Source organism: Rhea pennata, chromosome 13 (assembly GCF_028389875.1).
Source record: "Rhea pennata isolate bPtePen1 chromosome 13, bPtePen1.pri, whole genome shotgun sequence".
Taxonomy (NCBI): domain Eukaryota; kingdom Metazoa; phylum Chordata; class Aves; order Rheiformes; family Rheidae; genus Rhea; species Rhea pennata.
The window spans coordinates 23,323,283-23,350,297 of NC_084675.1; the positions used below are offsets into that span (position 1 = coordinate 23,323,283).

The 27,015-nt window shown below is 58.9% G+C and overlaps 2 protein-coding genes across 6 annotated transcripts in view; one reads left to right on the top strand and one right to left on the bottom strand.

The window, feature by feature from the left end:
* Positions 1-18,996, top strand: part of WWP2 (WW domain containing E3 ubiquitin protein ligase 2) — a 49,127-nt gene extending 30,131 nt beyond the window's left edge. For 4 of the 5 annotated variants that reach the window (XM_062586079.1, XM_062586081.1, XM_062586082.1 and 1 more), the window contains 16 exons: positions 2,655-2,744; positions 5,044-5,218; positions 8,628-8,682; positions 10,758-10,839; positions 11,583-11,711; positions 12,063-12,141; positions 12,257-12,328; positions 12,439-12,527; positions 13,664-13,823; positions 14,775-14,908; positions 15,039-15,179; positions 15,732-15,852; positions 16,120-16,224; positions 16,697-16,793; positions 17,618-17,690; positions 17,936-18,996. In XM_062586079.1, coding sequence (XP_062442063.1) covers positions 2,655-2,744; positions 5,044-5,218; positions 8,628-8,682; positions 10,758-10,839; positions 11,583-11,711; positions 12,063-12,141; positions 12,257-12,328; positions 12,439-12,527; positions 13,664-13,823; positions 14,775-14,908; positions 15,039-15,179; positions 15,732-15,852; positions 16,120-16,224; positions 16,697-16,793; positions 17,618-17,690; positions 17,936-18,035 — 1,702 coding nt within the window. In that variant the 3' untranslated portion in view covers positions 18,036-18,996. Of the gene's footprint in view, positions 1-2,654; positions 2,745-5,043; positions 5,219-8,470; positions 8,505-8,627; positions 8,683-10,757; positions 10,840-11,582; positions 11,712-12,062; positions 12,142-12,256; positions 12,329-12,438; positions 12,528-13,663; positions 13,824-14,774; positions 14,909-15,038; positions 15,180-15,731; positions 15,853-16,119; positions 16,225-16,696; positions 16,794-17,617; positions 17,691-17,935 lie in introns of those variants that run through there. The other variant, XM_062586084.1, reaches the window with a different exon arrangement.
* Positions 18,997-21,380: 2,384 nt separating this feature from the next.
* On the bottom strand, positions 21,381-26,503 carry PSMD7 (proteasome 26S subunit, non-ATPase 7). Its single transcript, XM_062586742.1, has 7 exons — positions 26,326-26,503; positions 26,099-26,190; positions 25,466-25,558; positions 24,520-24,617; positions 24,137-24,217; positions 22,538-22,629; positions 21,381-21,865 (listed from the first exon to the last, which is right to left on the bottom strand). Exons 1-7 carry the CDS (start codon positions 26,397-26,399, stop codon positions 21,427-21,429), a joined length of 969 nt encoding a protein of 322 aa, XP_062442726.1. The 5' UTR covers positions 26,400-26,503; the 3' UTR covers positions 21,381-21,426.
* Positions 26,504-27,015: the final 512 nt, after the last annotated feature.

Below are 27,015 nucleotides of genomic sequence, written 5' to 3' on the forward strand. Positions count from 1 at the left end.
GTTCAGGTCTTGCATGCTGTTGAGGTTTGAAAAATCCTGTTGAAACTGTCCTCTTGTTCTGTCTTCCCACCTCTGTAGAAAGCAGTGTTGAGACTGAGGCATAGTCTGTGGACCTGTGGTCATGGTCAATGTGTGGTTGTGGCTCTTGGGGCAGAGGCCACAGTTTGGTAGCTTAAATCTTATGCTGTAGAGGTTTGAGGGTAAGATGGAATTGTGCAAACCAGACAACGGGGAGTTGGCACTTGGAGTATCTCCTTCACAAAGTGCTACTTGCATTCTGCAAGCCTGCATTTGTTCAGTTGCCATCACAGTGTCACTACAGAGGCTCATATATTAATTTCCTAGGGCTTTCTGTGATGATTAATTGAGGTTGAACATTGAATTGGAAGGGAGACCTGTGGGAGTAGAAGTGTGGCAGGAGAACATTTTATCTGTCAGCAGCTGTATGCTAGCCTTTCTCTGTTGTAGAATAAAAGCTGACAGAAAAGCATGGTGCTTCACGGAGGTTTTATGTTTGCCAGGGCATAAACTTTCATGAATGAATTAAGGCAAAGAATGGTTTTCAGTGTAACTGTGTAAAACCAGCCCTGCCTATCGCACCAGCTCCCCTTAGGGGCCACCTCTAAACTGAGTGCCTTGTGGACACGCAGTGTTTTTAAGAGGTATCTGTCAGCAATAAGTAGAAGGGCTGCCAAGAAAAATTTCAGCCCAAGCCCAAATTCAAAGGCTCCCCTTTAAAGATGTATTAAGAGAAACCAAACAAAAACTACATCAAAAACTCACAGGGCATAAAACTGACCCTGTGTGAAATCTTACACCGACCCTCCTACTTTTTGGAGGAAATTAGGAATTTATGCTCCAAGTTTTGCCTGTTTTCAGAATGCAAGCTGCTGTAGCACCTCTATAGTAGTCTTTATCTAGCAAGCCAAATAAACGCTGTGCAGACCTGCTGTCTTTCTTTATTTTAAATGAAGATTAAAACACTGTAACTAAGCAATGCTAAAAGGCAGGTTTACTAATCTACCAGATGCAACCCTCTGGATGTTCTTGGTAATGAGATGATTGTTAATTATTCACAGCTCACTGATTCGTGGGGAAGGCTTGACTGCACAGCTGCAGCCCAAGTGTATGGGAACACAGGCAACGTTTTAATTCAGAAGCTGTTTGGATATAACTTAAAGTAGTTGAAGATGCCTGTGAGTTCTCCTGGTCCTACTTGGAGCAAACCTCCTGTCTGGGAAACTGGGTCCCCTGCACTGTAGCCATCCTCATGGGAAGGGTAATGCCCCCAGAGCTTATGTGGCTGCCCGGAGATGGGGCAGTCTAAAAGTCTGCCCTGTGAGTGGAGCCACACAAGGTGCCACCAGCACACCAGCTGCTGCTGCAGTGTTGGGTGCCTCTCTCCTTTTTCTGCCTCCGTGTTGCCAGCTAAGAAATGAGGAAAGGATCAGAAATCTCTTCCTGGCTGCAAGTAATCACAGTTTGTGAATCCATCCTGAAGGTGAAGGTGGTGCCTACTTGTTTCTAAAGGTGCTGTCCTCTCCCGTGTGAGGCTGAGTGTGCAGGAACAGGGCCATAGCTGGTCTCACTGTCCTTCAAATACAGGGACTGAGGCTGCAGAAATCATCTGGTTATTGCTGGATCCACATTGCTCATTCTAGCTGAGCCGCTTTGCTTCACCTCTGTGCTTTGGTAGTGTACAGAAGCTGTTGTGTCTGCCTCGGGTTTCCTCATGCTCTCTCCAAAAGGTTGACAGTCTGGACACATGTGGGTTTTGGTGGTGTCCCTGATATCTGCAGGTGTCAGAGCAATGTGCTTTATGGAGAGAAACCTGCGAGATCCTGTAGTGGGAAGCATGCTGCTCTGGCTAGCATCATGGGGGGCAGTTTTGTTTCGTTAGCTGCACTTGGACATCCCCAAAAAGCAGATGTGAAGTGTCTGTCGACTTCTATTGGGTCACGCAGCATGCAGGCTGCCTGCTACTGCTTCAAGTCAGGATGTGCTGGAGCAGGGGAAGGGATCTGAGGAGACTTATGTCTTCTGTTGTGTGTGAGGTGTCCTTAGTAGGAGCTCTGTGCCACTGGCACCCCTGAGAAGCATTTTGCTCTCTTTTGCTCTGCTGATGCCTGTGTGATGCCTAGTGAGTACCTTGAAGAGTGAGTTAGCAGAGAGGCTGGATGGGAAGTGTCTGGCTGGGTTTTTGCAGGGCTTGCAGGCCTGCCTCTCTCCATGTCACTGTCACTGCTGGAGCAGAGACGTCCCATGGCTGCCTGGCCTGTGTTACCTGGCTGATCCACTTGATCAGAGTGGCTGTGTCTCACTCCAGTTTCCTCTGTTCATCTGCCACTTCCCTTGTTCCGCTAGTTGTGGTCACCAACAAGAAGTGGTCTTGGTACAGGGTGTTTCAGCTGGCCTTGGTTCCTGAGCATTCCCGGTGTTAGAGCGAGCAGGGGCGTGCTGACGGGTGCAGAGTGGCATCCCTCTGTCTGCCGCGTGTAAAGAGGGCTTTCACCTGCAGGGCTGGAAACGTCATCTCTGTACGACTTTCACTTTTAAACTTCTGTGATGATGACGTGGTTGATTCCCCTCCACCTCTGCCAGGGTTTGATCTCTGTGTCAGCAAGTATCAGCTGTCTCATGATTTTCTCTTTCAGGTGGGAACAGCGAGAGCTGCCTAATGGTAGAGTCTACTATGTAGACCATAACAACAAGACAACCACCTGGGAGAGACCTCTTCCTCCAGGGTAAGGTGCTCTGAAGGCAAGTGGTGTCTCAGATACCAAGCAAACTTGTTGTAGTGGCCGTACAGGAATCTGCAGAGAAGGGGGGAAGTCGGTGGCAGGAGGGAGTGGAAGAAGGTCTTTTCATTCCTAGAAAGAACAGAGGTGAGATGACTAAGTGTTTACTGGCTTGAAAACACTCTCTTCATCCTCTATAAGGCCTTTTCTTTTTTTTGGAAATGATGAAAAGACCTTCCTGTCTGTTGTATTTTGGCCTTTATCAAATGATTATTTTTTTAAAACAGTCCATGGAAATCACTGGCAACTTGAGCAGCAGCAATTACGAGCAGAACAGAGAGGTGGGCTTTTGGAACAGGAGTCTGCAAAGTTTCCCTGAGGACCAGGAGAAGGGGATAGGCCACATGTCACCTAGAAAAACAGACACTTTAGATGAGGGATGACTTGAGCTCCTGGTGAGCAGAAGCAGGCATGCTCAGTGTTTCCCAAACCTTGAGTTGGACCTTGTCCTCTCTCAGAGAGGCTTCATACGTTCTTAGCTGTGGGGCTCCATGAGATGTACTAGAAGAACTCTGCAAAACTTGTGTCCAGGAGGGTCATGCTTTCATTTGCAGAGTAAACAGTCTTCAAGTCATGAAGACTGTATGTAGCTCTCTGGGCCCATGTGTTTTCCAGAAGCTTGTTGAATTCTCACTTTGTGCTCCTAAAAACAGAGAAGCCGGTAGAGTCAACACCAATACTGTTCTCTAGGTGGCCTTTATCTGAGGTTAGAATGACTGCAGTAAGCTTTAAAAGCTAGTGTACTGTGTGAAGGTGAAATAAAAGCTTATTTTCTCCCATGGGAGCCTGTAGGTTTCTCTGGTCACACACTACTTTCAGTTAAACTATGACCTTTGCAGCCCTTCCTGCCACCTTCTGATCCTCTAACAGCTTAAAATTTATCTGTTGTTAAAAGAGGCAGGCTGTTACCAGAAAGGTAGGTTCCCCAGGTGTGTTCCTCCCCTTCTAACATCATAGTATTTACAGTTAGCAACTAGGCATCTCCCATCTCACAGCTCAGCAACACTGCTTCATGTGGTTTTGCAGGAAGAACCTAGTGGTAGATCCCATTTTATCCAAAGAAACACCTTCAGCTATGAAATTGATAGCTATACTGGAACTGGGAGTGGAGCCCTCATGTTCAAGGTGCTCAATCTCGTGAGGAGCCAAACCTGTCCGAAATCTGCCCATAGTGTCAGAGAGAAATGAAAAGTCACAGTCTGCATGAGGAAACTCATAGGCCCAACAGCTCTTACTGTCTTCCTGTCTTGAAGAACGATGAGCTGTTTTTCTTACCTGTGTTTATGGAGGCTGGTGAGCTGTTGAAGTGTTTCTGGGAGCCGGAACTCAATCTGTCATGAATTCTGAGCCACTACATGGAGAACGCGACGAGCTTGGCAGCTGGTTAAATTCACAACACAGTGCTCCTCTAAATTGTGTTTTCAACACGTTCTTGGGCAGCAGCTGAATATTCTCAAGCTGCTGCTCCTTATCCAGGGCCCCCGGAGCCAACTCTCAGCAGGGGAAATAGGAGATTCTTCCATGTTAGACCATGTTCTGTGCCTTCTGCCATGCCTCTTTAGCTCTGCGAGGTTTCTTTCTTCTGGCCCCCATGCCTTCACACTAGCATTAGTATTGAGTTGCCACATGACGGCTGGAGACACCTGCCACTAGATCTGTCTGTGCTGCCCCTTTCATCAACAGAAAGGGGTTGTTCCAGAGTAGCTCCAGACCTTGTTCCCATGCAGCATACCTTCCTCTTCCTGGGCTGCTGACTGTGGGGAGGAGAGTGGAGGTGGTTCCATTTGTGGAAGGTGGTTTTACCTGTGGGTGCCTGGCCCAGTCCTGTCCTTTGAGCAGTACTGATGTATATGTGCTGTTCTTGGGGAGGACCTGTATTTCAGCTGGTTGTCACAGGAGGGAGCATCAGTTATCATGGTTTTCCAGTGTTACTGCTGTGGTGCTTGAGGAGGGACTCTGCTGGGATGTGTCCCGGGGGTTTAGCTCTGGCTTAGCTACAGCTGATCTCCTGAATGTTTTTGAGGCATGTTGGTTCAGCAGTCCTATGCTGTGTGTTCAGGCTCCATGAAGTAGAAGGAATGTTGGAGGAAGCAGAGTGGCGGTGTGCGTGCGAGTCTGGTGCTGACTCCCTTGGAGTGGGAGACGATTAAGCCCTGAAGCACTGAAACAAGAGCTGGAAGGGCACGGCGAGCCACTTTCCCGAGGGAGAACTGGTAGTGATACCTCCTTCCTGTGCTGTTTGCAGGTGGGAGAAGCGCGTGGATCCTCGAGGAAGGTATTACTATGTTGACCACAACACCAGGACCACCACATGGCAGCGCCCGACAGCCGAATATGTGAGGAACTACGAGCAATGGCAGTCACAGCGAAACCAGCTCCAAGGAGCCATGCAGCAGTTCAGCCAAAGATTCTTGTACCAGGTGAGGGCCAGTGGCCACAGTGGCTCAGGTAGTGCTTTCCTGGTGGTCCTCACCCAACCAAGCCTGGGAGATGTGGAGTATGAGAAGAGCAGCCCTGTTTTGCCTGTATGGCGACATGACTTGCAGCTGGCCTGTGTGGAGATGGTCTGTAGGCTCGGTGAGCTCAGCGGAACAGTGCTCCAACAAAAATTCCCAGAAGTTCCTCTGCTGAGTGTGGAGAACCTTGTGGGAATAGTTTGCTCTTTATCAAACAGCTAGTCCAGCCTTGAAAGGTGGTGGGAGATGTCTTCTGCAGCCTGTCCATGGTATGTCCCTTCAGTGCTAGCATGGCCAGGCACAGGCTTTCTCGCTTGGCTTTCATCAGCCAAAGCGTGCTGGTCCTGGGCCATGCATTGGCCTTCCTTACTGGCCTTGCTCCTGACCTGGTGGAGAGGGAAGGGGCCAGCCTGTGCGAGGCCTGCAGGACTTGCTGCGTGCTGTCAGAGCCCGGGCCTGTGCGGGGAATACCATTGCAGCCTGCCGTGTTGTGGGTGGGGAGACTCTCGGGGCTGAGCTGTTCCTTCCCCAACTCTCCGTTCAGCTGAGGGTGGTATAGTTGGATGCTGGTGGCCTCAAGAGGCAGTGCCAGTAAATATGAGCCCAGGCTACAAGTGCTGGCATGGTGAGCCCTGCAGCAAGAGCCAGGGAACCGGAGTGCCCAGAGTGAGCGCTACTGGGCTCTGTGAGCTCCCTCCTGCTTTCTTTGCTTTTTTACCTTGTTCTTAATTTAGGCTGAATAACCAAGTTTCCTTGCTGGGCAAGTGGTCTTTCTCTAGCCCCATAGAGCAGCAAGTCCTGAACAGAGTAGGGTCTCGGACCGCTCTTGTCCTGGCCTTCCCACTGCTGCCTGAGCCCAGATATGGCTTCTGGAGGTGGTGAGCATCCTCCGATAACCAAGTCAGCGCTGGCAACCCTTACGTAGCAGGCTAAGCAGTCATCCGGAATGAGCAGTCAGAAGCATTTCTGCTTCCCAGACCAGTGGTGTTTCAGTGCTCCCCCCATCAGCCGGCCCCCTTGCTGTATGGGAAGTATAAAGCATTGCTCTTGCCAGGAGGAGGAGAGCTCCAGTGGGGCAGGTGCAAAGTGAACATGTAAGGAGCAGGGTGACAAACTTCTCGTTAATGTTTACTTCCTCTCTGAGGAAGTCAGGAGGTTGATGCGTCCCAGCAGGATACAGAACTGCTGCTGCTGCTAGTGCCATCTCCTCCAGCGAGGGGCTCGGATGTGACCTCCCTGGAAGGGGCCGCACAGAGCTTGCGGCACGAGGCAGAGCTCGGGCTGCTCCGCAGGACGCGCAGGGCGCTGCTCTGAGCCCGTTTCCCACCCGTGCCCCTCTCTCCCTGGCCAGCCTGGCAGGCTGGAGCAGCTGGAAGGGGTCCGGTCCCGCGGAGCGGGGTGGGCTGCGGTGGCTTTGCCCGCCGTGTGCCCGGGCTCCCGCCGCACGCTGCTAGCGGGACCCGCACGGGCAGCGCTGGCTGCGCGGCGGCGTTCGGGAGGGGGCTTCCGCCGGCGGCTGAGCTGGATCCCGAGCCTGCGGCTCGCTAGCATCTCCGCGAGCGCCGGCCCTGGAGCCGCTCCAGCGCTGCGCGGCTCGCCCTGGCAGAGCGCAGAGGGAGGGACTCGCACTCCAAATTTAGCCTGATGAAACGGTTGTACTTTTGTTTCAAGCTTTCTGCTGCCAGCAGCGGTGGATCCTGCGCGGCCTCCTTCCCTGCAGGGGCTTTCGGCTTGGCTTCGCCCCGCTCTGCCCAGCGGGCAGGGAGAGGGGAGCGGAGCGGCGGCGCTGCACCCCGTGCTCCCGTGGGCACCGCGGGCCTCTGTGCCCTTCCAGCGCGGCTCGGAGGGCCGGGTGCAGCCGGGACCCCTCTGCCAGCGTGTGCCGGGGGGCTCCCAGCCCGCGTGCCCGCGCCGCGGGCTCGGCAGCGATTTCCCTCGTGCTGAGGGGTCTGGCGGGCAGGAGGTGCCAGGCTCTTCCCAGCCGGGTCCCACGCGTGTGGGGCCTGCTGAGAGCGACGGGAGGGCTGGCTCCCCGTAGCGCTGCCCTGTGCTCTTGTCTCCCTGCCGTGTTTGTTTTAATTAGTTATTTTTAGGTCGCAGTGAGGCGATACCTCTGGACGTGACTCGACTGTGTCTCTGGCCAGTCTGTCTGGGCAGGGAAGGGAGCGGAGACTGCTCAAAGCCTGAGGCACGCTGCATCCGGCCGGCGGCTGCCAGAGGCAGCGCCGCGGGGCGAGGGAGGCGGCTCGGAGGAGCGTGGGCTGCCCTGGCCCCCTCGCAGGCCGTGCCCTGGGACGTCCCCCCGGCGCTCGGCGCCCTTCCTGGGCAGCGCCTGGGGGCTCCGGCAGCCCCCGGGCCCTGCGCAGGGGCCCTGCGAGGAGTCAAGCCTGGGGGTGCTGCACCCGCCCCCTCCGCAGCCGGGGCCGCAGCGGGGAGGGCCCGGCCGTGGGCGGCCTTTCCCGCGCCCCCGCCGGCTCCGCGCGCGCCCCCGTCCCGCCGGGGCACCAGGCCCCTCTCCTGCGGCTCGGTCCGAGGAGGTGCAGTGAACAGGTCTTCTCGGTTCCCGTGCGTTTCGTATGCAACCGTTAAAAGCGCTTGCAGCTCCCCCGAATCCCCAGGGGTTCGGGCCGCGCGGGCGTCCCCGGGGGCGCCGGGGCCGAGGCGCAGCGCGGCCGCCGGCCCGCGGCGTCCCCCGGTTCAGGCTGGGTGACGGGCGGCCGGGGAGGAATAAAGGTGCTTTGTGCAGCGGCCCCCAACCTGCTGGGGGTGGGAGGCGGCGGGCCGGGAGACGCCTGTCTGCGCCGGCATGAATGTGCCCTCAGTGCGAGCGCATCCCGCGGCCGGCGCTGCCCCGCGCGCGGAGGGAGGGGGGCCGCGGCCGCCAGGAAGCGCTGGGCGTGGACAGGGCTTGTGGGAATGATTTCATTGGAAAGGCCTGCGATATTTTTTCCCTCTTGTGTGTGGTTCTTGGAGAAGGTTGGAGGTGTAACTGGTGGGGATAGTCGCCTTGGCCAGCAGGCGCTGAGCAGCCGCGCACATCTGGACTTTGCAGCTTGGTCCCGCTCCGCTCCGCGCACCGTGGCACGGCCCCTGCCCTGCCGCCCCCTTGGCTGCCCCAGCCTCTGTTTAGTTTGTCCTTTTTTTTTTCTTTTTTTTTCTTTTTTTTTTTAACACCCCTTGAGTGTGCAAGTTTTTTTTTTAGTTCTTTGGGAGCAGATTCCCTCTGCTGCGAGCTGTGGGCCAACAGGAGGCAAGTGGAAAGCAGGGGGCCATGCGACTCCCCGTCACCCCCTGCTCCTTTTGCGCTCTGCTTTTTCCAGTCGTCTTTGCGTTGTTTTTTATTTTGTGTTTTTGCCCTCTCTGTTGTCTCTAGTCGTCTGGCGCCCCGTCCGACAATGATCCTCTTGGTCCCCTTCCTCCTGGCTGGGGTAAGTACAGCGCCTCCTCACCTGCCTCCGCTCCCGCCGGCCGGCCGGCCCGGGCGCCGCTGCCCCCTCCGCGGCCGGCCGGCCCGGGGCAGAGCCGGGCTCTCCGCGGGCTCGCCCGCTCCTGCCTGCTTCCCTCTCGGTTACCGGGCACCGCGGCTGCGGAGCCGCCGCTCCCCCGCGGCTCTGCGGCATGCGGGGCCGCATCTGCCCACGATTAGCGCAAGCTCTGATTTTAAATCCAGCTTTTTCCCACTTCTTTTTTCCTTTTTCCCTTTTCCTGGAGGGGTTCCCAGTTCTCTCTCGCAGCTACTGAGCACAGAAGTGTTTGTGGTTCTTCTTTGGACTTGAGGACAGGCGAGGCCTCCAGCTCCCTGCTCCTCCCCAGACCCCGGCTCTGCGGAGCGGCGGTCCCCTCCTGGCCACGTCCCCTCGCTGGGAGCCCGGCTTCGCCGCGGGGCCGGGATCCGGCGGGAGCGGGGCCGCTTTGCCGCCCCTGGGCTTGGCGCTGCTGCCTGCTGGGCTCTGCCATGCCTCCCCCTCCGTGGCGTGGCGTCGCGTCCGAACCGGACAGCGAGGCCTCGGCATTGCCGAGCTCCGGGGAGCGGTGGCGGCCGGTGCACGGGCCCGTGTCCGGCGGCGCCGAGGGGAGCTCGCGGGAGCCGAGCGGCGCGGGGGCGGCCTGCGGGCTGGGCCCTTGCGGAAGGTCCCTGTGCCGGCCCCGAAGCCGGGGGGGCCCGTTCTCAGCGCAGAGCATCCCCGGAGAGGGAGAAGCCGGTTCGACACGACGCTCGCGGCCTGCCCCTTCCCGGGAAGCGGCTGCGTTGGCGGGCTGCCTGGGTCCGCGGGCACCGGGACAGCGGGGGCGGCAAACCCGGCACCTCGTCCTGCCCCGGGAGCGGCCTCGGGTGCCGGGGGCGAAGGCGCTCGCGTGCGTTTCCTGGTGGACATCGTCCGCCAGCGGGGAGCGAGCACGGAGGTGAAAACGGGAGGCAGCTCGGAGCAGGGCCCACTTGGGAGAGGGCTGGGCGCCGCGCGCCGTGGCTCGTGGAGGGCGGGCGGGCAGCAGGTCTGCGGCGCCCGCGGGGAGGCGGGCGGTGGGCTGCCAAAGGGTCCGGCGGGGGCCCCTAACGCTGTGCCGGGGGAGCCCCGGCCTGGCCGCGGGTCTGCGGGCTCCTGCCGCGCTCCGGAGCGGAGCGGAGCGTCCCCTCCAGCGGTGCTGGCCGGGGAGGAAGGTGCAGCTGCGTCCGGAGCCCCTGCGCCGCGTGGGGCGGCTGGGGCAGCTCCCTCCGGCGGGAGAGCGGCTCCGTGCGGGGGAAGTCTGGGGAAGGTTCGGGAAGGTCCTGGGGGCGGAGGCAGCCCCGCTGTCACGTGCGGAGCGGATGCGCCGCAGCCCCGGCCCGCAGCGGGACCGCGGAGCTCGCCCGGGCCCTGGCTGGCTGCTTGCGGCAGCCCGGCGAGGAGCCGGCCGGAGGGGCGGCGCGGCAGGGCGCGTGGGCCGAGGTGCGTGGCCCGCGCGCGGGCGGGCTCGCGGCTGGCACGGGGCAGCGCGGCGCTGCCGGAGGTGCGCGGAGCCGCGGGGCTCTGGGGGCGGCGCGGGCGAGTGTGCGAGGCCGGAGGCAGCGGGGCTGTCGCGGCGGCGCGCGGCGCGTGCCCGCGCTCAGCAGAGGAGCGGAGGCGTGCGCCGCGCGCGCCGCGAGCACGAGCTGCGCGCGGGCGGCGGCGGGAGCTCGGCCGCGCTTGGAGGGCCCCTGCGGGGCTGCGCGGAGCCGTGCTGCGGTCGGAGCGTGCGCGTCCACCACGCGCGCCTCGTGTCCGCGCCGCCTGCCCCGCGGCCGCCCTGCTCCGTGCAGAGCCGGGCCGTGCCGGAGAGGTGGAAACGCCTGCTCCTGTCTCGCCTCGGCCCGGCGCGCGGCGGGGAGCAGGCCGCGAGGCGTAAGGGAGGGAGCGACGCTGCTCGCGAGCTGGGAAGGGACCGTCTCTTCCTCCCGGGACGCGGGCGGTGGAGTCTGCTCCTCTCTGGTGGCCGGGCTGGCCCGAGCGCGCGGGCTCACGCTTTCTCTCCCTCTTTCTCGCAGAGAAGAGACAGGATAATGGGCGAGTGTATTACGTGAACCACAACACGCGGACCACCCAGTGGGAAGACCCTCGCACGCAGGGGTAGGGAGCTGTGGGGGAGAGCAGGGAGGATGCTTCTGCTTTCTGAAGACGTGTCGGATGGGCTACCAAGTGCAGAAAGCTGGGGGCCTGGCCTGGCCACGGGACTGAGCCTCGAGCAGTCCTGCAGCCTCCAGCGCTGGGGACCCAGAAGTGTGGTGCTGGGGTGCAAAAGTGCTGAGAGCAACAGGCAGAGACAGGCAGGCTTGGAGCACGGGGGAGCTGGAAACCACAAGCCTTGGCGCTGCGGGGGAGCTGCCAGGCTTCTGGGAGCAGAGCAGAGCGATCAGGAAACCGCGGGAAGGCCCAGGGCTTCCAGTGTCAGTGATGGGGAAGGTTGCAGGGCTCTTTGGGCAGGAAGAGATGCCTTCCTGTCTTCCTCTCACAGAGCTTTGCTGAGGCTCTTCCAGAGAGCTTTAGCTTCTGGCTGCCCAGAGACCTGCTGCAGCTGAGGGTCCGGCCCAGGTCTCCACTTGGGCACATCTCCCACAGGCAGAGAGCAGAGCCGTAGCTGCGGCCCGACCCGTCCGTGGGCTCAGAGCGACGGCAGGGCGCAGGCAGGTGCTCGCTAGCTCCACGCCGTGGAAGGGTGCGTGTCCCCTGGGGCAGAGCTGCAAGGTCGAGGTGGTCCCACAGGGCAGCAACAGGAGGGTCCCGGCTCAGGGTGAGCGTGCGTGGAAGGAGGCCGTGCAGGGAGCCGAGGCCCCCAAGCTGACGTTCAGTAACGCCGTTCTCGTGCCGGACAGGATGATCCAGGAGCCGCCCTTGCCGCCTGGCTGGGAGATGAAGTACACGAACGAGGGCGTGCGCTACTTCGTGGACCACAACACTCGCACCACCACCTTCAAAGACCCGCGTCCTGGATTCGAGTCGGGGTAAGTCCCTTTGTGCCAGCCCCTCGTTCCGGAGCCGGGGGGCTCGCGGTGGGAGTGCGGCACGAGGAGCTGGCACTCGCCTTGCTTGTTCACAGCGCTTCCAGGCGTGTGGTTGCAGCACAGGCTGGTGGAACAGGTCCGTTTGCCTCGAGGACCTTGAGTTGTGGGCTTCGGAGCCCTCTGATAGAGGAGAGCTGCCAGGGCGCAGCTGAGGTGACCTGTCCTAGCGACAGTGTCCTCCTGCTCCATCCTGCGTGGCCGGCGAGGAGCTTGCTCGCCGCTGGGGCAGGGCAGCTGGCGTCAGCGCTCGTGGGGCTGCGTACCGAGCCAAGGCCCGCGTTGCTTTTGCAGGAGCAAGCAAGGTGGCTCCCCTGGGGCGTACGACCGGAGCTTTCGCTGGAAGTACCACCAGTTCCGCTTTCTCTGCCACGTGAGTACGCGCGCTGGGGGCCCCGGGCTGCTGAGCCCGTGGGCTGGGGCAGGCTCGGGAGAGGGAACCGCTGTGCCGCCCTGCACAAAGCCTCGTGTCTGTGCCTTGCTCGTAGTCCAACGCGCTGCCCAGCCACGTGAAGATCAGCGTGTCCCGGCAGACGCTCTTTGAGGACTCCTTCCAGCAGGTGAGGAGGCGCCGGGGCGGGCAGGGGCCGCAGCGGTGCCGAGCCAGCCCCTCGCACACGCGCCCCGCGTGCAGCAGCCCGCCGTGACGGCTCCCTTTGCGTCCCCTCAGATCATGAACATGAAGCCGTACGACCTGCGGCGCCGCCTGTACATCATCATGCGAGGGGAGGAAGGCCTGGACTACGGCGGCATTGCCAGGTGAGCGCTGGCAGCGTGGGACCGCGCGCCCGCTGCCGAGCGGGGCCGGGCGACCCCCTCCGGCGCCGTGCAGGCGGAGGCGGCTGCGCTCGGGGCTCCCGGTCTTGCTCAGAGGAGGCCAGGGGGTGTTGGAGCGGAAAACCGTGAGTTCTGGGGGCGGTGGGACGCCCCCGGAGCGTCGCGCCAGCTCGTCCCCCCTCTAGGGAGGGCCGGGCAGGCGGGATGCGGCCTCCCCGCGGCGCCCGGCGCTCTCGCCGCAGCCCGTGCGCGAGCCGAGGGGCCCGCGTTCCTCGGGAGAGGCGGAGCGCGGCGGGGCGCCGTGGCCGGCGGCGCCGGGGAAGGTGCTGCTGCGCGGTGCCGGGCTGCGGCCGGAGGAGGCCCCGGCCGGTGCGCCTTGGTGCCGGGCTAGCGCTCCCCTCCGCGCGCTGGCACGCTCTCGCCTGCTCCTTCCCCGGGCTGACGCCGCCGCCGGCCCCGGTGCAGGGGCCCCTGCGCTGTGTCTCTCTGTGTCCTGCCAGTGGTTTTACCCTATGGTAGGTTACGTCATGCTGTTCTACCACAGGGTAGAACCACGGACAGGATACCGGGGCTGTCTCTGCGCCGAAGGACTCGTCCCCCCGGGCTGCCGGGGGGAGCAAAGCCGGGACGGACGCCCCTCCTGGGCCGCTCCGGACGCGCGGAGCAGGAGGGGGAGGGTGCCCCGCCGGGAGCCCCGTGCACGAGAGGAGAGAGCGGGGCGCGTGCGCGTGCCGCGCGCCCGAACACGCGGGGCTCTGCGCCCTGGGGCGTGCGCCCTGGGGCGTGCGCGCGCCTGAGCCGCCGTGCCTGCTGCGGTCCCCGCCGCTCCCGCTGATGTCTCGGAGAGCGCTTGCGAGCCTCGCTCGGCCCCTCCGTAGCTCTGGGGCGGAGATGGCAGAAGGCAGCGAATGCCCTTGCCCCGTCGCCCCAGCACCCAAAGGAGGCAGGAGCTTGGTTTGTACAGGGTGCTGCGGAGGGACGTGGGTTGTCCCCCCTTCGCTTGGGCGAAGTCCTCGCCGGCTGCAGCCCGGCGGGCGCTGGCAGTGCAGGCCCCTTGCCCCGGCGCGGGCAGCTGCTGGAGCTGCTCGTCACCGCTCTCCCGTTCCTCCTGCCCCCAGGGAGTGGTTCTTCCTCTTGTCCCACGAGGTGCTCAACCCCATGTACTGCCTCTTCGAGTACGCCGGCAAGAACAACTACTGCCTGCAGATCAACCCCGCCTCCTCCATCAACCCCGACCACCTCACCTACTTCCGCTTCATCGGCCGCTTCATCGCCATGGTAAGAGCCTGGCGGCGGGCGGCCACCGGCCGCAGGAGCGTCCCTCGGCGGAGAGCGCTGTCCGAGGCGCTCCGGGCGCCGGCTCGCCCGGCTGGGGGACACCTGAGGGGCCGAGGGGACCTGCTTTGCCCGCAGCCGTGCGGCAGGGATGGCTCCGGGTCTTTGGCTGCCACCCCAGGTGCTGTCGGGTTTGCAGCTTTGGGCACTATTTTTAGCCCCAACGGTGTGAAATTTTCCAGCTGCCCGAGCCCCAGGGCGACTCCTCCTGTTTGTCTCACGTTGCCCACGACCAGCCGCTCGCAGAGCGCCCCGGGCCTGCAGGCCGGGGGGTCCGCGAGGGGTTCCCGGGCTCGGGGAGGGTCTCTGCCCCGCGGCCCCTCAAGGTGTTGGGGGGAGCTGGTGCGTGCCGCTCGGGTCCCCCAGGCTGTCCTGCCCTGCCCTGCGCCTTGCAGGATACCAATAAAACCCCAGACTATTACTCACTGCTGGGCCGTTCTAGACAAGCGTCTGCATTATTTTTGGCTGCCTTTGCCTTGGGGCTCCTGGAAGCCAGGGATTCAGGGAAGCTGCAGCAGACCTCTGTTTAAACAAGTGCTCTTAATAGAGCTGCGCGGGGAGCGGGCGACGCCGTGGAATTTGCGGTGGGGAGGGGGAGAGGAGAGGGGCCGCGCGTCCCGCTCCCAGCGAGCCCCCGGCGACCCCGCGGGCCCGCGGCCCGGCCCGAGCGGGGCAGCGCGTTCCTCCCTGCGCCGTTTGCCGTCCGGGAAGGAGCTGGGCGCAGCCTGCGGAGCCCTCGCTCCCCTCCTCTCGGGTGGTGTCGGGGCCCGGCAGGGCAGTGCCCTGTGGGCAGTGAGCAGCGATGGGGCATCAGGTCTCGCCGCCCCGCAGGGGTGCGCGTGGGTCTGTCCTGGGGTCCCATCCCTCGGTGACCGGCGTTTCCCCTGTCCGCAGGCTCTGTACCACGGGAAGTTCATCGATACAGGCTTCACACTGCCCTTCTACAAGCGGATGCTGAACAAGCGCCCCACGCTGAAGGACCTGGAGTCCATCGACCCTGAGTTCTACAACTCCATCGTCTGGACCAAGTCAGTGCCCCGTGCTCCCCGCTACCCTAGGCCTCGGTCCTCCTGCGAGGAGCCAGGCAGTCCCTCGTTGACAGGTTGTGCCGAAGCCTCGTGCCCCCATGAGAAGTGACGTCTTGACGTCTTCCTGCAGGGAGAACAGCCTGGAGGAGTGCGGCCTGGAGCTGTATTTCATCCAGGACATGGAGATCCTGGGCAAGGTGACCACCCATGAGCTGAAGGAGGGAGGGGAGAGCATCCGGGTGACGGAGGAGAACAAGGAGGAGTACATCATGTGAGTGTGGGTCCCCGCGCCCCCGTCGGGTGCTTAGCCCCACTGGCAGCAGGGCAGCCCTGCTGCGGAGACGTGGGGCTGGGGACGTGGCCGCTTCCTGGGACTACGTGGCCTGTGACAAGTACGGGCTGGCGCGGTCGGCCTCGCTGCGAGCTCCGCTGCGGTCTGGCTTGCTGCTGGCTGGGCTGTTGCCAGCACTTTCAGGAAAGAGCAGAGGGGAGCGAGGGCGAGTCTCCTTCCCCTGTCCGCGGCTGCTCGGGGCTGCCCGGCTCGAGTAGGCTCCGGCCGGGGGACGTGGTTTGCCCCTCTCCCCGCGCAGACGGCCGCTGCTGCGTTCCCAGAGCCCTCCGCTGCCTCGTCCTCGTGCCGCTCGCGGGTTTGGTGGCAGAGAGAGAAACCCTTGGGCGGGGAGGGAGGGCAGCCCTCGCAGAGCCCCTCTCCGCGCGCCGCGCGGCCGGCTGCGGGCCGGGACGCCCTCGGCGCGGCGGCGGCTCCCGCTCGCGCCGGGGCTGCGGCGCCCGGCTGCCTGCCCACCGCGCTCTGCCTTGCCAGGCTGCTGACGGACTGGAGGTTCACGCGGGGTGTGGAGGAGCAGACCAAGGCTTTCCTGGATGGCTTCAACGAGGTGGTGCCGCTGGAGTGGCTGCGCTACTTCGACGAGAAGGAGCTGGAGGTGAGCGGGAGCTGCGTGCCGGCAGCGGGCCGGCGTCTGCCCGCGGCTCGGCCCCGCTGGCGGGCGGACGGGGAGGTGGCGGCGCCTGCGCGGTGCCCCCTCGTCGGGAGGATCCTGCTGGAGACCGGGAATTCCTCCCGGCCGTGGCCGCTCGCTGCGCGGGGATGCGGAGGAGGGGCCCGCGCCGAAGGGCTCGGCGCCCCGTGGCTCGGCACGGCCCCCAGCGTGGCCCGTTTTGTCTGACCTGCTGCTGTCCGCCGGCCCTAGCTGATGCTCTGCGGCATGCAGGAGATCGACATGAACGACTGGCAGAAGAACACCATCTACCGGCACTACACCAAGAACAGCAAGCAGATCCAGTGGTTCTGGCAGGTGAGCCAGGGCCGGCCGCGCCGCCGCCTCCGGGTCCCGCGCTCCGGTGCTGGGGATCGGCCCCGGCCCAGCGCCCGGGGAGGTGGCGGCGGCCTGGCCCAGCCGCCGCGGGGGCTGTCAGGGAGGGTGGAGTGCGAGCAGGGACGCGAGTTCAGCGAGAGGCACGTGGCTGCGGCCGGCACGAGGACGGCGGGCAGCCCCGGGCGGTCGGCGCGTTTCTGGCGATAGCCGCCGCTCTCGGGCGGTGAGCAGCCGAGCTGCGTCGGCGCCGGCGGTTCCGCTCCGGAGAGCGGTCGGGAAAAACCCCTCCGCGAGGGCGATGCAGGGCAGCGCGCGGGCCGCAGCAGCGGGAGAGCTGCCCGGGCCTGCCGGGACGCGCGCGCCGCCCGGCGGGGCCGGAGCCCGGAGCTGGCCGGGCTCAGGCCTTCGGGGCCGCCGCGGATCCCGCTTTGCTCCAGCGCTGTCGTCGCAGGTCGTTAAGGAAATGGACAACGAGAAGCGGATCCGGCTGCTGCAGTTTGTGACGGGGACGTGCCGCCTGCCCGTCGGAGGCTTCGCGGAGCTCATCGGTGCGTGTCCCCGGCGCCGCGGGCGCGGGAGCCGCCTGGGTGGGCGCGCGCGGGCTCCCGCCGCGGCTCGCGGTCAGCAGCAGGGAAGTAGCGGGGAAGTCAGAGCGCCGAGCAGGGACGCACAGCGATTTAGTCCAGCCTTGTGCAGTGCTAATATGTGAACTATGTCATCGCAGTTAACTTTGAGTCCGGTTTGTAATCTCTTTTTTACATGAGATATGATTTTGATTTCAATTTTGATTTTTGTGTGATGAAACGCCATTTTCCAGATGGCGTTATTCTGCTGCCGTCCTTTAATTTGCTGCTTTCTGGGTTCTGTACCAGCCTTTCCGTTATTTTCCTGGAATCGATGTCACTAACCAACTAACATAGCCCATTAGTTTTTTTCTTACTGGCACATTAGCTTTTTTCCAGTCCCCTGGAGCTTCTCCAGCAGTCGCAATTTGTTAAGAAGCAACCTCTGTGACTCAGAGTTCCTGAGCCAGTTCTAAAACTCTTGGATGGACTTGCTCAGTGCTGCAGATCTAAGATAGTACATTTTAGCACTTGCTATTTAACATCCTGCTTGGAAGAGACACTTATCAGCGTATGCTGTGAACATATTTTTCAGCTCCCCCCCCCTTTTTGTGCGTGTGCGTGCTCCCTGCAGGAGAGGGCAGAGCAGGCGGAGCGCAGAAGTAGTGGAAGTGGTTTGTGCCCTACCGTGGCTGCAGGATCAGCCGGGCACGGGGCAGCGAGAGCCGCTGGCCAGCCGCGTGCCGGGAAAGGCGGACTTTCCCGGCTCCTGGCTGGGTAACGAGACTTGCTGTGCTCTTCTGTAACAGGCAGCAACGGGCCGCAGAAATTCTGCATCGATAAAGTTGGCAAAGAGACTTGGCTGCCCCGGAGCCACACGTGGTGAGTCTGGTTTCTCCTCGCTCCCACTGGGAGCGCGTGGGGACAGACGGACGCGAACGGTTGCTGCTGGGCTGGGGGGCCCGGGGCCGCCTCCGTCCTCTCCCGAGCTCCGCCCGGGGCTTCCCGTGGCATGTAGCCACGGTGCTGGGAGCAGAGCCGGCGGAGCACCTTAGCGTGGCCGGGCGGGGGGCCGTGGACGGAGCCGCGCGTCGCCCTCGTGTTCACGGCCTTCGTTGTCTCACCAGCTTTAACCGCCTGGATCTCCCTCCCTACAAGAGCTACGAACAGCTGAAGGAGAAGCTGCTCTATGCCATCGAGGAGACGGAAGGCTTCGGCCAGGAGTGACGGAGCTCGGTGCTTTCCCGGCAGCGCCGGCCGTGCCCGGGACGGGGAGGCCCCGGGGCGCGCTGCGCGTCCCCCTCTGCCGCCGCGCAGCCGGCGCCGAGCCCTTCCCCGCTGCCCCCGCGCCGCCCCGCGAAGAGGCGTCCGCGTCTCCCCGCCCGAGCGAAGCCGGGGCCGGACGGGGGGCGCGGGGCGGCGGGACGCGGCCGCGCGCGGACGAAGCGGCGACCGCAGCGCCGGGCCGCGGTTGCCCCTCGCCCCGCCGGGAGCGGGGATGGCCCCGGGGCGCCGCGCTCCCCTCTGCTCCCCGCGGCTGGTCCCTGCCCGCAGGAGGGGCGAGACCCCCGCACCGGGCCGGCGGTGCACTCGCGCCCGCTCCCTCTGCAAACGGACACGAACAGGGTCTGGCCGACCGCCGGCGAGTGCAAACACGGAGACGAACCCGGCGCTTTGCTGCAGCCCTGCGCGTTTCGGCCGGTGCGCTCGCTGCGCCCCGTGCCTTCGCGAGGGGCTCGGGGCGGCCCTGCGGCAGCAGCTCTGCCAGGAGCCGGGCTGGGGCTTTTCCTAGGTGCACTGAAAATGGGACCGAGTTTAGGTGCAGTTCTTGTCACCTAAATTTTTTCTGGCTTCTCATGGTGTCTTAACAGTGCCGGGTGGAGGGGAAATGACTTTCAGCTGCCTCCTAGCCGCTCCCGAAAGCGTGTGCGTGGGCCCCATCCTGCACCCAGCGAAGGGGCGGGGGAGCCGGGATGGGGTGCTGCGTCCTGCCCGGCCGCGCGGCTCCAGCCCTCCCGCCGGCCGCGGGACGCTCCGCGCGTGCGTGGGGACGCTCTGTAGATACCTGTACATAGGCGAAGCCCGTGGAGCCCGGGCCCGGCAGTTGCGTTTGGCGGATAGTTTTGTACTGCACCGTCCTGCCCGGCGGCGCCACGGTCTCGTGCAATAAAGGACGAGCGGCTGCTGCGCTCCGGCTGCCCGTGGCTGCACCGCGCCGTGGGGCCCAGCGCCTCCGCGCTCCGACGCCGGGAACGGCTCTGGCACCCGCTGGGGCTGGCGGCCGCTCCTGGGGTGCGGGGGGGTGGTGGTGCAGCGAGCTGCATCCAGGCTCAGCTGTGGAAGGGGTGCTTGGGGGGGGGGGGGGGGGGCAAGCACAAACCGAAACCGCAGCGGGGGCAAACACGGAGCCGGCAGAAGCGGGATGCAGCAGGGGGATGCTCAAGCCGGCTGCTGCGTGCAGGGACAGGGCTGTGGATGCAGCTCGGGGTGCTGGGGTGGGACACGGCCCGAGGGGCCAGGGATGAGATGTGGCTGGAGCTGGGGTGTGACTTGGCTGGGGGGGGGGCACCAGGGTTGGGATGCAGCCGGGGGTTGGGGGGGGGGGGGGGGGGGTTGAGGTTGGGATGTGGCTCGAGGTGCCCAGGCCAGACGCAGCTGGAGGTGGCCACGGGCTGTACATGGCTCCGGTGTGCCGGGACTGTGGCTCCAGGGTGCCAAGCACGGACACGGCTCAGCGGAGCTGGGACACGGCTGGGGGCGGAGGGGGGACGGGACCAGCACCTCTGGGACGGTGCCGTGGCCGGGCCACGGCTTTGGTGTGCGGACACAGCGGGGGTTTGCTGGGCGCTAAACCCCGCGCCGGGGAACCTGGGCAGGGCCGAGCTGCCGCCGCGCGGAGCCCCGGGGCCTCTCGGAGCCGGCAGCGCCCCGGCACGCGCGGGAGCTCGCGCGGCCCCGCGGCAGCCGCCTGTGCGGGCCGGGGGCTCCCTGGGCCGAGCAGCGGATCAGCGAGACCGAGGCGCTCAGCACAGCAGGGTCCAGCAAGAACTAGCGCCCAAGCTGCCCCCAGGGCTTGCCCAGCGGGGGAGCAGCCCTGCATGCCGCAAGTGCCGCCTGCCTTCGGTTGGTAGCAGCTGTCTCTGCTGGTGGAGGCCTTTTCCTTAAAAAAGAAACAAAACAAAACAAAAAACAAAACAAAAAACAAAAAACAAAACAAAAAAAACAAACTTTTCACGAGGCTCTTACCTGTGCTGTACTGTGGTAACCAGTTGCCAAGACTGGTGCAGCTTGTGCCAAGAAAATGCTTCGTTTGCTGCAAGCAGTGCAGCAGCCCCCCCCCCCCCCCGGCTTTCCTGGAGCTGGGAGCAGCACATCTTCACACCACCGTCACGCTTTCGGAGCAGGGAGGCAGCCGGGCTGCTACAAGCAGGTTGGACCCGCAGCAGATTCCCTGCACTCCAGGGGTGACGGCGGAGGGACGCTTGGGTCAGGGACAAGCTCCACATTTGGTGCCACCACACCGGTTAACTGCCAGCACAGCCAGGGTATCTCCTGCCAGGAAAACGCTTCCCTGTTTGTTTGAGCTCAGCCTGACACCTTGGGCTCTGACATCCTCCACGCACAGTGACCCGGGCTTGCTCATTTGCACCAGAGGCTCCGAGAGCTCCTCAAACGCAGTAACGTGTCATCTGTGTGTGCGCACTGCAACAGTGGTGCCCTGGGACTGTGCTGATAGATAGGAACTAAATATATTGGCTCTGTGTTAGCTAAAATGGGCTAATTGCAGCGAAATGATTCCTGAAAGATGACAATACTCATTACAAATGCAGTAATGCATTAGTCTTATGGGAAAGGCGATGCTCTTCATAGCATCATAGCTCCCCGCAAAACTTTCCCTCCCTTCCTGGAGCATGATTCTATCCTCCCCCAAGTGCCATCACGCCTGCAGAGCATCACCTAAGCAGCCAGGGTATAGTTTATAGCTGCATTTTTTTCTCTTCTTTTTAAAGTCTCAGATAACAAACCAGCCAACCAGTTCTCATCACTGATCATATAGAAAAGACAGCAAAAGAGTGTACCAGCCCATGATAACGCATAACTGGAAGATAATGGTCAACAGTAGCAACATCCCTTTTCCTCTTCTTTCCTGGCTGCTTCTAACAACCTTCTTGGCTCAAAAAAGAGCAGATACCAATAAAATCAGATTTCCTACACCAGTGAAAATACAATGCCACGTAACACAAGTATAGGTACTGAAATTTAACACACCATGCAGTTGCACTTGTTCAGCTATTGGCCTACATCATCGAAGAATGAGACGAGCAACGGCAGCGAGGTTGGAAGCACACCGCACTAAATTAAAAAAAAAAAAAAAGTTGCCCTTCCTTTTACTCCTTTCCTGTTCAGTGCAAGAATCAAACTGCCAGAGTAAGACTGTATGCTGTGACAGCCACCAGTCTGTGCAGATCTATCCAACTATTTATGATGAGCACAGAAAGCAAGTATCAAAATACGAGAAAGCAGAGCACTTTGATCTTTCCAACAAGGGAAAAGAATCCAGCAGCAAAATGATTAGTTTACAAGATTTTTAATTTACAAATAAAAAACCCTACACATTTTACTTTTTCTCCTTTTTCTCATCTTTCTTAACATCACTCTTCTCCTTGTCTTTTTCCTTCTCATCTTTCCTCTCCTTTTTGCTTTCTTCTTTTTCTTGTCCCTCTTTCTTCTCTGCATCCCTATTAGCAATCTTGTTGTTAATGAGGTTGTGCAGGGCAACCACAGAACGGATAAGAGAAGCCAAATAAACTACCACCATCTGGTCATTGGTCTTCAGATAAAAGGCCTTGACAAACTCTTGCAGGTTGACATCTGGTAGCAGGTTGAAGACATCCTGAAGATGGTAAATGATCTGGTGATTGATGGGTAGCTTGCCCATGGCTACTTTCTCTAAGTAGCTCCTGATGTCCAGAAGCTTGGAGTTCAGTCCCTTCAAACCATGGACCTGATTTGTGATCCGCTGGGACAGAGTGCCCACTGTTGTATCCTTGATGTCTCTGAAACACCCACAGCAGAAAGAATCAGTATTAGAATGTTACTTTGCACATTTATTAATAGGTTTTTCTAGCTTAAAAATATAAGTACTATTTGAAGTACAGATGAAGTACAATTAAACTGAATGCTTCAAGTCAAAGAGTGATAACAAACTGATCTCCTCTTGTGCACTCAGAAAGTAGATCTAATAGGTCACTGGTCTTTGTTGTATCCTGTTGTGTGTGTATACATTCTCTTTGGAGTAATATTAGTAACACCAGTCTGATGAATAGAAATAAAACATCAGGATTCCTGAGAGATGAAACAACTATACAGTTTGTACCAGGTGACTATTCTTTTTTGGACAGGAAATCTTTGCTAATATGTCAGCTACAGATATATCAGCAATACTTCATTTAATACTGCTCTGAGAAATGTACAGTGGCTTGGAACAGGTCCAAACAATGCAATCCTCTGAGGCTTTGATACAGTTAATTGCAGCTTTCATGATCTGATGAAATTTCAGTAAGTAATCACACATTTCACTAGCAATGATTGAATATGATAAGCAAGATGCTAAATTAATACTCTTTTAAAATTTAAGTAGCATGTTTAACAAGATCTGTTTTTCCTCCAGGAAGCTGGCACTGCTTATGCTAGTTTTATGAGAAAGTTTTAATTTTAAAAATGCTTACCGTAACAAGTGTTCAACACCAACTTCCTCTGCTTCTTCTGCTCCAATTTCACTGGTCACATGTTCAAATGTCTTGGAGGTTGGAGTGCCATCCTTTGAGGTGCAGGAATATGAAGAGACAAGGTTAGATACAAGCAAATAGCTGACTACAGGTCCTCAGATACATGAATGCTAGCCAGTATCAGGTGTCTCGCACGTAAACGATGGACACTGTTCAAACAATGTAAAGGCTAAGATTTACTGAAACCTGGATTTGCAAGATCTGGAAGAGACAGTAGAAAAAATATGACAAAGCAGAGTATTAGGGGACTGAAGTACACAAGTAAGACAAGACATTTATAAGTGAATCGCAGTGCCTTTTTAAAACATGCCATTTTAGATAAGATACTTAAGAAACTATGTTAGTGAATCTAGCAAACTAGTTATATATAGTCTACAAGAAATCAGAGAAGACTCCAGTTTGAGTTTTCTTGGTTTAACTAGCATTACCAATTGTCACATGTCCAGAGTTGCTTTCTTCTTTCCTGGGCTCTGCATAACTTTCAATTAAGATATTTTTTGCAAGTTTATGTGCTGGTGGATAGAATACGGAAAGCCTTACTAAACCTAATAACTACTTTCTTTCCTGATACAACCTTACTATATTTTGGGATACCTTTTGTCATTCTGATACTTACTCTCAGCAAGTTGCAAGCACACACGCAGTTCCAGAAAGAAATACAAATATGGAGCAATGTAATTCAAATTACAATTTATACAGTAAAGACTAAGACAGAAATTTAAGAGATTTACAGGCTGAATTACTGAGGATGAGCTTTACCCACTTGGTGGTGGTTTCAAAGCCAATGGTGTTTGCAAAACCATTACTTGGACCAGTACACAGTCATAAACAGAAAGCACTACTGAGACTATCACGAATTCACAGAACTAAGAACAAATCCTACATATGTAAGATTTGTAATACTAGCAACAGCTGTTCACTCTAGCAAGGGCCTCAGACAGGCAAGAGAATCAAAATCCTTCATAGATCTCCAGAATGTATGAAATCAGACAACTGTGAAAGAAAAGCTAAAGCTGACTTACGACTGTACGCTGCCTGCGTGCACAGTGGTTGCAAGTGATTAACAAGTGCTGCTCCTGTGCGACCTACTTATTCAACACTAGCTGGTAAACAAATAAATAAGCTTGCAGCTACTTGGAATACTTCTGCAAACAGGCTGACATGTAAAAGCGACATCTTAGAAGCACCACGATTTGACTTTTTGCATGGCTGCAGACATGACAGAAACAGGTAAGAAGCATCTGAACCGTAACAATAACCACAAAGCTGTGGAATTCCTCAGGTCAAACTGTAAAACACTGCTTTTCTTTCAAGAGCATTGATGGATGAAAGCTTTAACTAAACAGGCTTGCATTCGTATGCACTCTGGTTTTAGAAAATTTGGCCTGACAGCCACAGGTCCTCTTTAGCGCCTGCAGTCCCCTAAAACTTTAAAAGCCGCTAGATGCCATGGGATGTGTACCTCCCAGAAAATAAGACAATCCTTTCAACACAAACCCTTTTCTTCGGAAAAGACTGAAAGGTATGTTAAATACTTACATCGTGTACTTCTTCAACTGAAATATAAGCTTCTGTGGGCAACCCCAGATCCTTTGGTTTCACATCAATAATCACTAATACCTTATGAAAAAAAATAAGTATTTCAGGAAAACAGGTATATTTCAAGGACTAGAACAAAAATGCTGAAGTCAACTCTCCGTTCTATAGCAATGGCACGCTGGCTGCTTAGAAATGTTAAACTCAACCATAAAAAAGAAGGTATCTATTAGCTATTTCAGAAGATTTTAATCAGAGTTTCTCAATCACTTTACAGCTACCAGTCTTTAACATTCTGTATTACCAATAACAAGGGGAGGGGGGGCTAAGGGTTCCTAAGGCATCCCATTCAGAAGAAAAAGAAAAGTTACAAGTTTAGCACTTACAGAGTTAGGACAGTATCTCTTCATCAGTTCATTGATGGCAATGTCATTCTTGTGCAGCTTAGGGCCTGTGTGGTACCATCCAACTATTCTTTCTCTAGCTAAGCAAAACAAAAAAGGATTCTAAATCAGCACCGTACAGTAAAACAGTAGAAAGATTTACACACAGAGACTGAATTAGCAAATCAAGGGGGAAAATCTGATGTCTGTGGAAAATGAGTGTAAAGCAGGGGAAAACTAATCTATATAGGCAAGATAATGACACGGCTAGTGACAAAGATGCATTACTACTCTTTACACATATAAAGATACTTCTAGTATCTTTAGTAAATTACAATATTTCATGTAATTTATACAATTTTGCAGATAATATAATTCGTCAGCTTGCAGCTTCAATATCTATGGATGCAGGAATTCTAGAAATACAAACTGTTTTGAGAACAACATTTGCTCCCAGGGCTGAGAAAATTCATAGGAACTACAGTTGTGACTAAACATTCAGCTCCAAAGTCTCAAACTAAACAGCGAAGACACTTTTTAAACCAGTACCAAAGAGTAAATGAAATTATTATTTCAAGTGAAAGTTTGCAATGTCTAAAATTTGTAATTTGTGCAAAAGTAATTTCAGGACACATCTATATAGAAAGGACCACACAGGAGAAAAGATTTTAAACTCTGTAGAAATAATCACAATTTTGAAATCTGAGTAATTATAAAGATACTTGAGAAAATTCATGAGGTATAAATGAACGTGTTAAGAACACAAACTATTTGCACAAATTAACTCATGAAAAAAATACCAGTAATACAAAGTGAGTCCATGCAAGGATTAGCATGAAGTAGCTTCTTACAGGAGCTATTCGTTTCCCACCTTACTATGAATTCTCTTTCTCATACTGATAAAAGTTTCTCAGAATATGTCCATTGCTCCAGGAAAACCCAAACTTACCATTGACTTTCTTAAACATCCCATACATGTTCTCCAGATAGTCATGGTCTAGAAACCACACAGTATCATCCTTATCGTCCTCATCAAAAGGTACTAAGAGATAAAACAAAACATTAATGTTTAAGAATCCAAATTCCATCCTGGAAATGTTCATATGAAGACCGTGTTTTAGGATATCTTTGGCTGCTAGAGGAGACAGCACTTAGATCAGCTTAAGCCATCCCGCAGCATTACGTTGCATAAACTAAACTGCAATATTGGTGGGATTTCTGGGACAGAGGATTTCTCATAATGACAACACTGGCTTTACAACGAAGCGAAGAAAGGCAGGGGATTTTGAAGGCTGTCCTCCGGGGACAACAGAAAGCATCAGGGGAAAAAAAACCTCCCCCCATCCAGATTTACGCCGGGTTGGTGTGCGTAAGCGTTTGATGCGATAACCTGGGTCTCCCGGTGGACGTATCTACGCTGCAGTGACGGGCCGGCTGCGTTGCGGGAGCGAGGGAGCGCGGCTGCAGCGCTGAGCACGGGCACGCGCGAGGCCCCGGCCTCGACGCAGCGCGCCGAGGCGGCGTCGCCCGCTCGACGCCCGCGGGAGCGGGCGCAGCCCCCCGCGCCGGCGGCCGGGCTCACCCGCGAAGCTGTTGGACACGTCCAGGATCTTCTTCTGCCAGGAGCCCAGCAGCACGCCGACGACTCGCTTCTGGTTGCCGACCTTGCCTATGCTGAAGGGAAAAGCCGTGAGCGGGCGGCGAGCCCCAGCGCGGCGGCCCCGTCCCGTCCCGTCCCGTCCGGTCCCGCCTCAGCGCGGCCGCCGCCGCCGGCCGGGTCGGTGACTCAGCGCGGCGCCCGGGCCTCACCGGTTGAAGTGATCGACGACGCTGAGCAGCACCAGCGGGTGCACCACCACGCGCTCCACCGCCAGCTCCGGCATGGCGCCTGCCCGCGCCCGCGCCCGCTCCGCTCCGCTCGGCCCGGCTCGGCCCGGCCCGGTCCGGCTCGGCCCGCTCCCCGCAGCACCAGGCCCCCGCCGCCGCCGCCGCGCTCCCAGCCTGCCCCGCTCGGGGGCGGTGCCCACGCACGCCATCTTGGCGAGGTCACGGGCGGAAGCGGGAGGAGCGGCGGCCGGGCGCCATCTTGGCGAGGTCACGGGCGGAAGCGGGAGGAGCGGCGGGCACCATCTTGGCGAGGTCGGAGGCGGACGGGGGGCGCCGCCGCCATCTTGGGAAGGGGCATCCCCGCTGTCGGCGGCGCGGCACCATCTTGGGGAAGTGAGGTCGTGGCGCCCGGAGGTGAGGCGCAGAGAGGCGGGGAGGCCCTTTTCCGGGGCCCGGGGGGTGCTGCCGCCGCCCTCCTTACAGCCGGGCCCCGCTGAGCCGCGGCGGTTCCCGCCAGCGGGGTGCTGAGGGCGGGGGAAGGCGCTCCCCCCCTCCCCCCGCCCTCACAGGGCCCGGCCTCGTCCCTCACGAAGCACCGAGGCGGCGCCGCCTGCCCCCGCCCCGGGCCCCGCCACAGCCCCTCGCAGCCTGGCGAGGGCCCCTCGTCCTGCG